Consider the following 14,102-nt stretch of genomic DNA (forward strand, 5'->3'; position numbering starts at 1 on the left):
GGATTTTTTTCCTAATGGATATGAGTTATAATTAAAGATTATGACATAGATTGCTTTTCTGTATGAAAAAGCTTTATAAATATTTGTGATTATTTCAGATTATATCTGACAACACAGAAACCCAATCCTCATTTTTTGCCAGCAACATGCAATATTGTTACAATGATAAACTTCACTTTAACATTCCATGGTTTGCAAAATCAGCTTTTATCTGCGGTTGTAAATAAGGAAAAACCTGAACTTGAAAAACAGTACTGCAACTTGATGGAAAGTATATCAATTGATCTGGTAGCACTACATGAATATGAACAAAGATCACTTCAACTTTTGCAAAGAACAAGTGGTAAATAAAACTTCAAAAAATTTTATATATTCTATATCATTTTGCAGAAAGTATAAAATGTTATTAAATAGAATTCAAAGGCCAAAAACTTCATTTTTTTGAAAATAATGTTTCATTATCTGTGTACAAATGCTTATAATCTTCATTTGGATAGTAGTAGCATAAAAGCTAATACTTCCCAACTCACATGTTCTTCAGCTAATATTAACATAATTCTGCATCATACTAATTATAATTGAAGGACACCTTCTTACAGTAATTTTCATTGCAATATTATGATTATTTCCAAATGCCTTCCTTTAACTCTCTATGCTTTCTGTTATATAAATAATAATCAGTTAACATTGATAAGTGGGACTGGAATTTCCATGGCTAAGCAATGCAGTTGTAAAGCATGATGTCATGTAACTACATCATTTAGGGGTGGCAAACCTGAACTCCTGATTGCCATCATTAAGTGAGTCTCACTGTAGTTGCTGTATCAATGAGATGAGCAGCATAGAAATTGAATAAATAAATAAATAACCAGCACAAGGGGCTGGCATTACATGACCATGGCATGTCTTAAGATGGCTACTGCAGGGTGTGGGAGGATGCAACAGGGCACATGAGCGGCTGGTGTGACATGACCACATGTAATGGTATGTGGGAAAGACCTTGAGAGACAGGGCAAAGTGTTGCTGCTTAGAGTACAGTCATATAAGGAAGGACATAGCCCACAGCAAGGAGGTGGGTAAAGAAATAGGTTCAGAAGAGATCCTTTCTAACTTCTTGGACTGTAAAGGAGATGACAAAGGATCTGTACTTTCAGACTGATGTCAATCTTCCCAGGTAGACAAGAAAGAAAACATCACCAAGAGAACTAATTCTACTTTATTATATGGCTATACTAACACAATCATGGAAGTCTGAAAATATGGTCCAAGAAGATGGTATGAATTTATTATATACCTTGATCTAGTGGTGGGATTCAGCCAGTTCGCACCATTTCGGAGAACCGGTTGTTAACTTTCTGAGCAGTTTGGCAAACTGGTTGTTGGAAGAAATAATTAGGGCAGAGAACCAGTTGTTAAATTACTTGAATCCCACCACTGCCTTGATCCAGTATAACCAGTATACTTAGATAAAAATAAACACACAGAATGAACTGGAATCTTATATTTAAAAATATGCAGTTCACAGGGATAGTTCTCATTATCTTACACTTGAGGCTGTCCCTTTATATATCACTTATATTATATTCATCTTCCAAACATGAAATGAAATTTGCAGTTCTGACACTGTTCATATTTTCCTTGGAACTCCAAATAATACTTGTTTGTTGCAGTGCAGTGGTGGGTTTCTACCGGTTTGCCCCGGTTCAGGTGAACCAGTAGTGGTGGTGGCGGGGGCTTCGCCAATCCACTTGGATGTCGTCACGGACACTGCGCATGCACAGATGGTTCTGCACATGCGCAGAAGCACTGCAAGCGAAGCGAGTGAGCGAGCACATGCACACACTCATAGTTCCGAACCGGTAGTGAAGATAAGTGAAACCCAGTACTGTCGTAGTCCCAGTGTATTCCCCTGGCAATTTTTATTTACAAGAACCCGAACAACAGGCATTTCCATAAGTAAAAATATGTGTTTCTCTGGTACCAGGCAGCTACAATGTGAGGCCAGGAAAAGATGCAGCCTTTTAAAAATGGTTCCAACAACTGCAGCAAGATTTCCTTTTTCCCCCAGGAGCTTTTCAGATCCAAATAGATACATAGTTCTAGTAATGTCACATAAAACTATCTTTTACTAGTTTCATAACTTTGCTAATAAGGCTCCCTTTTTATACTGCTTTCTGGTTTGTAAAGTAAATATTTAATTTAAAAAATATAATTATTTAATTTATTCTATTATATAATTCAATTACACTTTTTTACAGGGCACCTTTTAGATGACCAAGATCTCATTGAAAATTTGCAGCGAACAAAGATTACTTCGTCAGAGATTTTTCAGCGTGTAGCAGATTCAGCAGCAACAGAAATCACCATAGAAGGATTGCGTAAAGCGTATATTCCTATAGCAACTCGTGGTGCTGTGCTCTATTTTGTAATATCAGATCTTATACACATCAACCATGTCTATCAGTTTTCACTGAATTGGTTTCATAAGATCTTTGTAGACTCTATAGATATTGTGCAGAAAAGTGACATTTCTCTCAGTGATGCTCTTTCAAGTACAAAAATAAGTGAATATAAGGTACAAAGCGAAGAAACATTAACGGAAAGTGAAACTGAGATAGATCAGTTCAAAATACATATTAATGACATAATTGAGACACTAACATATCATGTCTACGAGGTACTTAAATATTATAATACATAAATTATTTTCAGCTAATAGGATTTGCATATGTATTTGCCAAATGTGGCAATGTTAATGTGTTTTTTTATTTTGCAGACAGTTTCTTCAGCTTTGTTCAATAAAAATAAGCTATGCTTTGCTTTCCTACTGTGCACAGCAATCATGAAAAATAATTGTGGTGAAAATGTGTTCACAAATAAGCTTGGATTTATATCAGAGAATGAGTGGAATTTCTTCCTGTACTCTAGCATGATAGCAAACATTAAACAACCATCAATCTCTGACTGTACTGGTAAACAAAAAATATTCATATTTTCAGTAAAGAAATGTATAAAGATAATAATGTGCTCTCAGGAATGGATTTCATCATCCTTGAGTAAATATGTAACATACATGTAAAATTATAATAAGAATTGGCCATAGAAAACTATAAGTAATCAATATACCATATTTCATTTGAGCTAAGCAATTACTTTTAGATTTTATAATGCTGTCCCTGAAATTTTTGTGAACTGGGTTGAAAATTGTCAAAATAAGAAACGTGAATACTGAGAAAAATTAATCAAAAATTTCCCAAAGCTTTATATATATTTTCTAATGTAATGGGCATTGATTAATAGTATAATTTTCTAAATGTAAGGGTTTGTGTATCTATATATGTATGTGTGCATATGTGTGTGTTTTATAAGTCTGAAAAATAATCATAAGTCACTTTTTTCAGTGCTGTTATAAATTCGAAGAGTCACTAAATGAAAGATTGTAAGTTGAGAACTACCGGTACCTCACATGACTTAAGATAAGAGAAAAAGGAACAATTAAATGAATAACAAACTTTTATTTTTTTCCTCTCTTTTCCTGACATTTCTCAGATCAGATATCTATTCCTACAGATGTTTCTTCCAAAGCGTAAGCAGATGTATTTAGCTTTTCTGGTCAAACCCATGCCACCAGACAACAGGGACTTGTATACATTCCTTTTCTCTTGGCTTTTAATTTTGTTGTTTTCCTTCAGTTGCTTTATTATTTTCTTATCTATTTTAACAGTGGAGACAGCAGAAGTACCTGCTATCTATTCCCAAGTAGATATTTGATTTCTTCTGTATTAGAATCATAGAATCGTAGCTTTAGAAAGCCACACGGTCTTTCAAGATTCACCAAGCACCTATTGAGTGCTAGAATCCAAATTATATTTTCCTATTTGACAATTCTGGGCACTTAACTGAAGCATATCAGACAGGTGAGTATCTAATCTTTACTTGAACACATTGATGAAGGGTAGAGGGAAAATGATTCTCTTGATAAATTGTTCTGATGTAGGATTGTTCTTATTTTTAGGAAGTTTTTTCTAATATTTTTTTAATATTCTGTCTTCCAATAACTTAAATCCAATAACTTAAATCTGTCTTCCAATAACTTAAATCCATTATTCCAGGTTCTTTCTTTTGGAATCAGAGAAAAACTATCTTGATCTTTTTCCCTGTGACATCCTTTCTGATATTTGAGGAGTGTTATCATATCCTATCTCAATAATCTCTTCTAAGACTAAAGATATGCAACTCTTAGAGTCATTCTTCATAGGACTTAGTTTCTAATCTCCTTGTCCACTTTGTTGTCTTTTGCTGAACTAATTCCAGTTTCTTTGATTCTTTAAATTATGGTGCCAAAACCATCTACAGTTCTGAAGTTTTTTTGATCCAATAGAATAGACTAGAATAATTACGCCTCGTAATAGTCATCCTTTGTAGGATTTTATAGAGATTGGCATCTTGAATTCATGAGCAAAATTGCTTTGCTGAACTTTTTAGCTTTTGGCCTTAGTAAATATATGCAACATTGTCTGCTATTGTCACAGTTAGCATCCCTTTTTCTGGGTTATCTTGATATAACTCAATTGTGCATGAAGAACACACTACAAAGTACTGTATAAGCATAATATATCTTTAAAAATAAAGTTTCACATATTAAAACAATATATATTATTGAAGAAATTAGGAAAACTTTATATCACTATAAAGCAATCAAATGCATGTCTAGGCAGAACAAAATTCCTCTTTGTTCAATATGTAACTGATGTGCTAGAGGAGGGTTGTGTTAGCCTTTTGTTAAATTTAGGGGGCATTACCCAAGCTATCAGTTAAAATGTGAAAGAAATATTCACTCACAGCAAACTTGATTAAACCAAGTTTAGGTGCTACCACAGGATACAGCTTTATTCCACAGGATGGTTAAGAAGAGGAAAGGAAAGGAAAAACTGGGCATTTTGAATATGTTATGTCTAAAGATAAATTCTTTTCTAAATATCTTCTGTGTAAAGTCCCCTTTAGGGCAGTTCTGAAACTGATGGCAGTTTCTGCACATACTGTATATTATTTTTAGTCACAACTTCTAGGATTGTGATTGGTCAACTGACTGCCTCTCAGATTGGCTTTTCAATCCCCTAGTCAGGATGATCATGACAACATGGACATATTACAGCCAAAATTAATAATTTGGTTATAATTTATGTATTGAATGAAAATCAGAATACTTACATCTGTCCTAATTAAATGTTTCATATTATTTTATTAGGTTCATGTGTATTTAACAAAACTGCTCCATTCCACTGGATAAGTGAAATGATGTGGAAAGAATGTCAGTACATGACTACTCAAATACCAGCATTCAGCCTATTGTGCAGTTCTCTGTCAACATATCCTCAACAGTGGAAAGATTTTCTAGATAGTGAGAATGTGTATGATTTGATTAGTACATGTTATAGACCATTATCACCAAAGCAAGGTAATTGCTAAAATATAATGATTTTCCTGGGCTTATACAATCTCAAGAAAATGCAATTTTGAAGTATCTGTACATCCCTTACCTCTTCCAAAACCACTTGGAAGAGGATTTGTGCTGATTGTTTTTTCTAACTAGATGTTAGAAATAAATTAATTAAATTGCGTATCTAAATGTAGATGGAAAATGTATAACTGTGCAAAAGTCAGCAAGTTGTATGCTTTGTGCATTTTATGTACTTTATGTAACTGTAATAGACATACTAACATGCCTTCCATATGGCACTAACCAAGTCTAGATTGTTGATGTCCTAAGAGTAAACTAATAACATGTTCTATATGCGGCCCATAGTAATTCCATACAAATGAAACTCAATATTTTATAGTGCATTTTATCAAGATATAAATATTCAAATACTTCTTCTGCAAATAATCTATATTAGCAGTCTACCATCCTTTCCCCTAACTCTTATATTCAAATTAGCATTTCAACTCCCTCTTTAATGAACCCTGGACATCATGCATATTTTAAATAAATAATTACATTTAAATAATGTTTTTGTTTTTAAAAAAATAAGCATGTCCCTAAATACAACGGTATAAAAAAACAATTTGCAATAAAATAATTCAAAAAGTTAAAATATTTAGATTACTGAAATCAAGGAGGGTGAAGAACTTGAAGTCACTTTAAAACATTAGTCAATGTTAGTCATATTGTCTGATCCTTTGAAGGCGAGAGGTCAGTTGAATTGCTACAGGGCAGTATACTTTCCCACATAAAATAAATCACATTCTCCATAGAATTTGCCTATTAATGTGAAACAATGATTTGCTGACCAATGAGTAGGAGGAGAATGGTTAAATGTAAAAGTTTATTCAACAATTGTTTGATTTGTCTTGCAGTAACTCATAGTAAAATGAGATAATTACAGAACTTATAAACATGTATAGTAAATATTCCACATTATATGCTTTTTCCTGATATATTTTTGCACATATTGTGGCCTTTTTGTTCCTTATATTATGATTATTTTCTATAAAATATGATTTTGCCCATTTAAAAGTCATGAAAAGAATTTTAGTAAAGGACATCTTGTTTGATCAAGACAATAAGCTTGGGAAATTTAATTACATTACTTTAAACAAAGTTTATAATACTGAAGAAAGTACCAATTTGTTACAATGTTTATATGGTATAATTGTTAAACAGTTCAACATTTCAGTAATTATTTAATAATTACTTTAATCTGTTAACAGATTCAGAATCACAGCTAGCAAGAGAAAGTGATGAGAAGGAGGAGAGTATATCTGTAATTTTTCCTTGGGAGAAGCTTTCTCCATTTGAAAGACTTATATTGGCAAGTAGTGAAAATATTACTGGTTTAAACTATTTTTTGGCATCTAGAAGAAGCATGCTTCTAGCTGATTTGAAAGATATCTGACAGTTAATGATCTTGGCATACAAAATTCAGAAACTGTATTGTATTGGGAGGGACAAACATTTTTGCTTGAATTAGATTGTCACCTCCTGCTATTTCTGAGGACTGTGAGGGCATGATTTTGACATCTCAAGTGTGGGAAAGGATGAACTTTTCCAATTTTTTGCCAGTTGTTTTCATGTTTGGAAAGAGGGCTAAGGGAGGGGCAAAAATTATGTATTTGTGTTGATCTGCTAAGCAAGACCCAGAACTAAATATCACAACACTTTGTGTAAAACAAGATGTTATCATTGTCAATTTTATTTTTTCTAGATAAAAGTTCTCCGTTCAGAAATGTTAAACCGTGCAGTACAAATATTTGTAACTGAGAAATTAGGAACTAGATATTTTCAGAATGGAGGAATTAATTTAAAAGGAATGTATGAAGAATCTGATTCTACAACTCCACTAATTCTCATCCATACTCATGGTGAGCATTTTATGGAGTATATGTGTTCCTCTGTGTACAGCATATGTGTATATATGTATTAGTTTGTAAATTATTCTTTATTTACAGTATATAAATGCAAATAATACATTTATCATCGAACTAAGACTACTTATTACTAACAAGATCAGCACATTCTGATTGCTTCCACCCGTCTTATCCAATCCAGCAGGAGAGGAATACTGTGGGTACCATTGGCCAATGAATATCTGTTGCTGGGGCCCTGTAGGAGAGTCATCCCTCCATAGTGCCCACCTTTGTATAATGTCATCCCTTCAGAGATTAGGTTAGGTCTCAATTGTATATTAAACAGATCAATATGTGTGTTTGAATTTAGAATTTTCCACCAAATCCACTAAATATCAAATATCCCTTCATTTTTTTCACATTTCCAACATAAACTTGAAGTGCCTTTATAGTTTCTGGACAATTTATCCAGGCTCCATTGTTCCATCTGTATATTACAACCATTATTTTAGCCCACTTCATCATATGTTCTTTCATTTGTTCTTTTGTTGTTATTGTTGTTGTTTTATAATGTTTTATATGTGTAAATTGCACAGAGTTTTATGACTGGGGCAGCAGAGAAATTATGCTAAAGAATTAAATAAATAAATAATAGACAAGTATAGTCAATCTGTTCTGAGTACATTGCAGAGAAGTTATACAACTTGTCCACAAATAGCCTAGATCAGTGATGGCTAACCTTTTTCTCTTTGTGTGCCAAAAGTGCATGTGTGTGTGTGCGTAACAGTCCATGCGCATGCTGGCACCCATAATGCAATGCCCCCCGCATGTGCGCATGGCACCCCCCACGCTCCCCTGCGCATGCTCAACCCCCGTCCCCCCCCATGCATGTGCGTGAGGTGTGGGATTCAAAAATTTTAGCAACCTGCACCACAGTGGGGGGGTGGGGGCATTTTTGCCTTCCCAGGCTCTGGACGCTTTCCTCAAGCCTCCAGGAGGGCAAAAATGGGCTCCCCGGGCTCCGAAGGCCTTCCGGGGGCCAGAAATGGGCCTGTTTCCAGACTTCCAGAACTTCCGGAAGGCCTGTCTTTCACCCTCCCCAGGTTCTGGAGGTTTTTTCCAAGCCTCCCGGAGGGCAAAAACAGCCTCCTCTGGGCTCCGGAGGTCCTCCGGAGGCCCGAAATGTGACCCCGTGACCCCTATGCACCTGCACATCTCCCACATGCACCCCGCCCCCTGCACATCCCAAAAATCAGCTGGCTGCCAGGAGGTGTGCGCACACATGCACAGTGGAGCTGAGCTGGGCGATGGCTCGCGTGCCCACAGAGAGGGCTCAGCGTGCCAGCTGTGGCACACATTCCATAAGTTTGCTATCATGGGCCTAGATAGTTCTTTCCTAGGTATGCCATTCACATTCACATTCCAATTACTGATTAACAATCTCTTTAGCTTTCCTTTGCGAATACCTCCATTAGGTGTTCCTTGGATTCACTTGATGCCAACTTTTTATATTCATCCAACATTACAGAAAGGACGTAAGTTTTCAAGTCAATGCAGCCAAATAATCAGGCAGTGCTTTTAGCCATATTGCACTGACTGACTGCTCTATTCCTAGATTATTTGAACAACTGCCTTTTTACTGGATTACATTTACCTGTCCCACCAGATCTATTAGAAACTGTATATTCTGGGTCCTGTCTGCTAGAGAATTTAATCTCTTGGGATCCAGAAAACAAGCCTTTTCTACTGTGGCTCCCATTTTCTGGAACATCATTTCACCTTAGGTTAGGTTAGGCCCATTCCTGTTAGCCTTCCCAAAGGCCCGAAACATGTTTTTTTCCGATGATTATAAGGATCTCATGGGAGCTTGAAATGTGGTTGTAGAATGTTAGATAATTGCTATCTCCTGCAATCTTGGTTTATTTATATTTTCATTTTTATTCATGTTTCAATGTTTCAAAATTGTTAAACTGTTTTACATGTTACTGTGCTTGAATGCCACCAGAATCACATTTTGTGAGAGGGATGGCTATATACATTTGCTAAATAAATAAATAAAATTCCCTTTAGATATAGCTTGCTACTTAATCTTTTCTATAATACACAGAAAAAAAGGTAGGCTGGTTTCCTAACCTGTAGCTTCAAATGTCACAGTGATCATCTTACATTCACCCCCTCCCCCATTCCTTTTTTTTTAATTTTTTATTAAAAATTATTAAAAATTACAGAAAAAAACATAGCAATATGGATAGAATTGTAGAGAGTAATATAATACATATAGAGTTTTAAAGTATCAATTTTTGCCTAGAGTTAGTACAAACCTCCATTAAACCAACTCATCAAAAGAAAGAAAAGTTTATCCAGAAGAAAAAGATTCTCAATTGCTATGCAATGCTCCTGTAAATATTTACCACGTTCACCCTAAGGTTAATATTTCCATTCTTCTTAAGATTTCTTTTTTTGCAGCCAAGCATACCACCTGTCCCAGCTCCTATATAACCTCGATTCTTGTCTATCTCGCAAAAGTCCAGTAAGCTTGTCTGCTTCTGCACAGTCCAAGATCTTTGCAGTTAACGTAGCCTCCGATGGTGTATTTTTGGATTTCCATTCTTGCGCAAACGAGATCCTGGCTGCAATGATGATGTGGAGAGCGAGATACCAGTTAGATTTGTTTAAGTTCTCTGGTTTCATGCCTAGTAAAAACATTTCCGGGTTCAATTCTATCCTACATCCTATGATTTCTAAAATCCATTTTTGAATTCTAGCCCAATATTCTTTTGCTCGGGGACAGGTTTTCTCATTCTGTTACTATATATATATGTATATAAGTTTATATATATATAATAATAAATGAAATAATAAAAGGTATTCTTTTATATGTTGTATAGGGATAGACATTATGGCAGTTGTCTTGCGCTTTGCCCAAGAAATAAAAAAAAGTACACAAAATGTGCAAATGCTATCTCTGGGACGTGGCCAAGGCAGCAAAGCAGAGGAATTGATATATAAAGCACAAATACTGGTCGAACAGTGGGCATTCCTTCAGAATTGCCATCTCGCAACTTCATTTATGCCAAGATTATGCAAAATTGTTGATTCGTAAGCACTTTTTAAATTTATTTCTATACATGATTTATTCTCTGTTGGTAAGGAACCAGAGTAGGCTTTAGTTCTGTTCAGTTTTTCATTGTTTTGTCTCTGAGCTTGGTTGTTTTCCTGGAGATGTTTCATTATCAGACTAAGTAAAATCATTGTTGTGTGAAAGAGTGGAATATACTGACTGGCCTACTAGTCTTGATCGGAATGTGGCTTCCCAGTTGAAACCGTGATTGAGCCTGTCCTGGCAAGGTTAGGTTTTGTTGTCTTGTTTGGTTAGTGTTCATGGAAACAGTTTGCCACTTATCTGTCTATCCAATGTAATCATAATTACAGTCCTTACATTGTATGTTATAGGTAATTCCGCTTCCTGCTGCTATTTTCTATCCTGCTACATCTGTACCCAGCAGAATCTCTGGCAAAATCTCTTTATATCCTTAAATAATAACTTATAAAGAGATAATTAAATATCTACGCCTAAGGTAGGCAGTATTAACATTAACATTATTTGTCTATAGAGATTCTCAGTCATCCAGGCCATGATTGTCCCAAAGGTGCTTTTCAGAAGGCAACTGGACTTTCTTTGTTTTTTCCTTGAAGATGTTTCACTTCTCATCAAAGAAGCTTCTTCAGTTCTGACTGAATGGTGGGAATGGACGGATTCATATTCTTTTCTTTGCAATCATCTGGTCACTAGCACTCTGAAGCTCAGTTGCTGGGGCCACTTGAGTGTTTATCTGTATCCTCAGGGTCACCTGAATCAGGATGCAAATAGATATTGAACCTTCCTGAAACTTCAGCAGTTCCAAGAAGGTTCCATACACACTTGCATTCTAATTCAGGTGACACTGAGCATACAGATAAACCCGCAAGTGGCATCAAAGACCAACTGTCAGAGTGCTAATGACCAGATGACTGCAAAGTAAAGAATATAAATCCTTCCATTCCCTACCATTCAGTCAGAACTGAAAAAACGTTTTGGATGAAAAGGGAATTGTCTTCAAGGAAAAAACAATGAGAGTCCAGTTGCCTTTTGAAAAGCATCTATGGGATTAACATTATTTCTTCTAATTTTTATGCATTTTTTTGGTAAAATAGAATTGATGATTGGGCACTATAATGTTGTATTACGTTTCAAGTAGTAAAATTGTTATAAAATTATTACTTCCATAGCTTTATCCTACCTGAGACAACTATAAATCCAGGATTTAGACTATGGTTAAGTTCAACACCAGATACATCGTTACCCATACCTATCCTGAGAAGAGGGCTAAAGGTAAGATTTCAAACAATCTGAGATATTATTCAGTAGTTTATATAATTACTAATTGAGAGCATTATTTTTTACAAGAGATAAAATATAAGCTAATATGAGTTGAGCAATGGTAAATAAATTAATTTATAATGAAAATGTAGACACAAATAATGTACATAATCAAACATTGACAGAATCCTGTTGCTTTGGGAGAAAATTGAGTGTTTCTGCTGGCCCAAAATTGCATACACATGGAGGAAAATAATTGATTTTAGCAAACTTGATGTAGAGAGCAAATAAGGTGGTCTTGTCAAACATATGAAGGAATTATTGCCAAGGCTAAGGGGGCTGAAGCATTTTTAAAGTCCAGAAAAGACAACATTCAAAAGCATCTCAGGCAGACACCTCCCTAATTCACTGAACTATAAGAAGAAGGAGGTATAAAATGACTGGATTTTAAAGATTCTGTTCAGGGGTGGGTTCTACTTACCTTTACTACCGGTTTGCAGCGGGGCCGCACGCATGCGCGAGAGAGAAACGAGCGTGCATGTCCACTCTTCGCATATGCAGAAGCATTTTGATTATGCCGGGGTCGGTGGGTGGAGCCTCCCACGGGTTTTACTATTGGTTCTATAGTACCGGTGCAAACTGGGGGCAACCCACCACTGATTCTGTTATTATAGACAATGTCAATAAAAGTTGTTTGTGTGCTTATTTGTTTTATTGATAAGTTTCCTGCGGAATTTTTACTCATAATCTGTTTGTTTATTTCCTCAAGATAGTAATAGAAACTCCACAAGGATTAAAAGGAACATTACTTCAAACTTTTGGATTTAGTGACACTGCTGTAGTAACAGAAACTATATTTAATAAGACCAACTGTGGGCCATCATGGAAAAGATTGTTGTTTAGCCTATGTTTTTTCAATGCTGTCATTCAGGAAAGAAAGAAATATGGAGTTTTGGGCTGGAACATTCCATATGCTTTTAATTCTTCAGATTTAGAGGCAAGAGAAAATGTTATATAAAATTATATTTGCAAATTAACATGTATTTTGCTGAATCTATGTCTCTATGGATCTTCTTTCAATTGGCTTTCCTCCTTTTTTACTATGTTCAGTTTTTCCCCATATCCATTAATTCACTATAATTTATGTACTTTTCTTTGCCTTATTTAATATACTTTGTGTTTAACTTTGAATTGTGAGGTTGGAAACAGTATTTATTACTATTTTTAGCTTTGTAATTAGGAGAATTATATAGAATTATAAGAAATAGTTGTAGTAATTATTACCAGGCTATCAATAATCCCCACAATGCCTTAGATATGGAAATCACATTCTAGGTATTTTTGATATATAGATTATCTTCTCTGTCAAATATCTAGTCTCCTCCTCCTCCCTAAACATACCTAGGTCCAGTGATGGGCTGCTGCCGGTTCGGGATGGTTCAGGTGAACTGGTTGTTAAGATTCTGCGCAGTTCGGCGAACCGGCAAATCCCACCACTGGCTGGCCCTGCCCTGCCCACCCTGCCCTGTCCCTCCCAGTCACTCCTTGTCACCCAGCATAACTGCTGCTGCTCTCTATCTGGCTCCCTTTCTTACTTCAACCAAACGTTCTCTGAGGGCTAGCCAGCTTGCCTGCCTTCGCCGGCACAGCTGCATCCCACGCAGTGATCTCCTCACGGCCCAGCTGAGTCAGCGGCCCTGATCTGCCTGAGTGAGCCTGCGAGCAAGGCCTGAATTCCAGCCTAGCTGCCTCCCATGTGGTCCAACCAGCTTGCCTGCCTTTCGCCATGGCTGCATCCCATGCGGCGCTCTCCCCACAGCCCAGCTGAGCGGCCCTGATCTGCCTGGGTGAGCCTGTGAGCAAAGTCCAAATCCCGGCCTAGCTGCCTCCCACGTGGCACAGCCAGCTTGTCTGCCTTTCACATAGCGGGCGCAGCCCAGCTCTTTGCCTCAACTACCTTCCTTCGCTGATCTCTGCTCCTTCTTGCTTGCCTAGACTAGATCACCCAGCTGCCTTCTTCTGCTCCCACCCGCTCCACTTAAAAGAAAAATACAAAGAAAGAAAAGGTACAAAAAAGTACCCTAAAATAATATTAGTTATTTATCTCAATTCAAGCAAACTCTGGTATTTGGTGGTATTTGGACTTTTTTCCAGTCCAAATACCAGCAAATTTTAATTCAAAGTGCCATTCCTCCAAAATATCTCCAAACGCCATTATTATAAGTTGCTTATGGTATTATGTCTCCAAAATTAAAATTTTTCTTCCCCTTGAATGAACTTATTGTTTAAAATCAATTTTAAAGTCTTAATTTTCAAAATCAAATATTCTAATGTTTACTCACCCCTTAATCCATGTAAAACTTTTTACATCCAAAACCTTGTCTTATTTTTTGCT

General features: G+C 36.0%; 1 protein-coding gene across 1 annotated transcript in view; it reads left to right on the forward strand.

The window, feature by feature from the left end:
* Positions 1-14,102, forward strand: part of DNAH14 (dynein axonemal heavy chain 14) — a 238,523-nt gene that overhangs the window by 205,978 nt on the left and 18,443 nt on the right. The window contains exons 73-81 of the mRNA XM_070957448.1: positions 99-343; positions 2,259-2,677; positions 2,777-2,972; positions 5,249-5,458; positions 6,712-6,812; positions 7,206-7,362; positions 10,236-10,446; positions 11,617-11,719; positions 12,477-12,704. Coding sequence (XP_070813549.1) covers positions 99-343; positions 2,259-2,677; positions 2,777-2,972; positions 5,249-5,458; positions 6,712-6,812; positions 7,206-7,362; positions 10,236-10,446; positions 11,617-11,719; positions 12,477-12,704 — 1,870 coding nt within the window. The remainder of the gene's footprint in view (positions 1-98; positions 344-2,258; positions 2,678-2,776; positions 2,973-5,248; positions 5,459-6,711; positions 6,813-7,205; positions 7,363-10,235; positions 10,447-11,616; positions 11,720-12,476; positions 12,705-14,102) is intronic.

Source organism: Pituophis catenifer, unplaced genomic scaffold (genome assembly GCF_029215685.1).
Source record: "Pituophis catenifer annectens isolate HBS135680 unplaced genomic scaffold, rPitCat1.0.hap2 SCAF_1, whole genome shotgun sequence".
NCBI classification, from domain to species: domain Eukaryota; kingdom Metazoa; phylum Chordata; class Lepidosauria; order Squamata; family Colubridae; genus Pituophis; species Pituophis catenifer.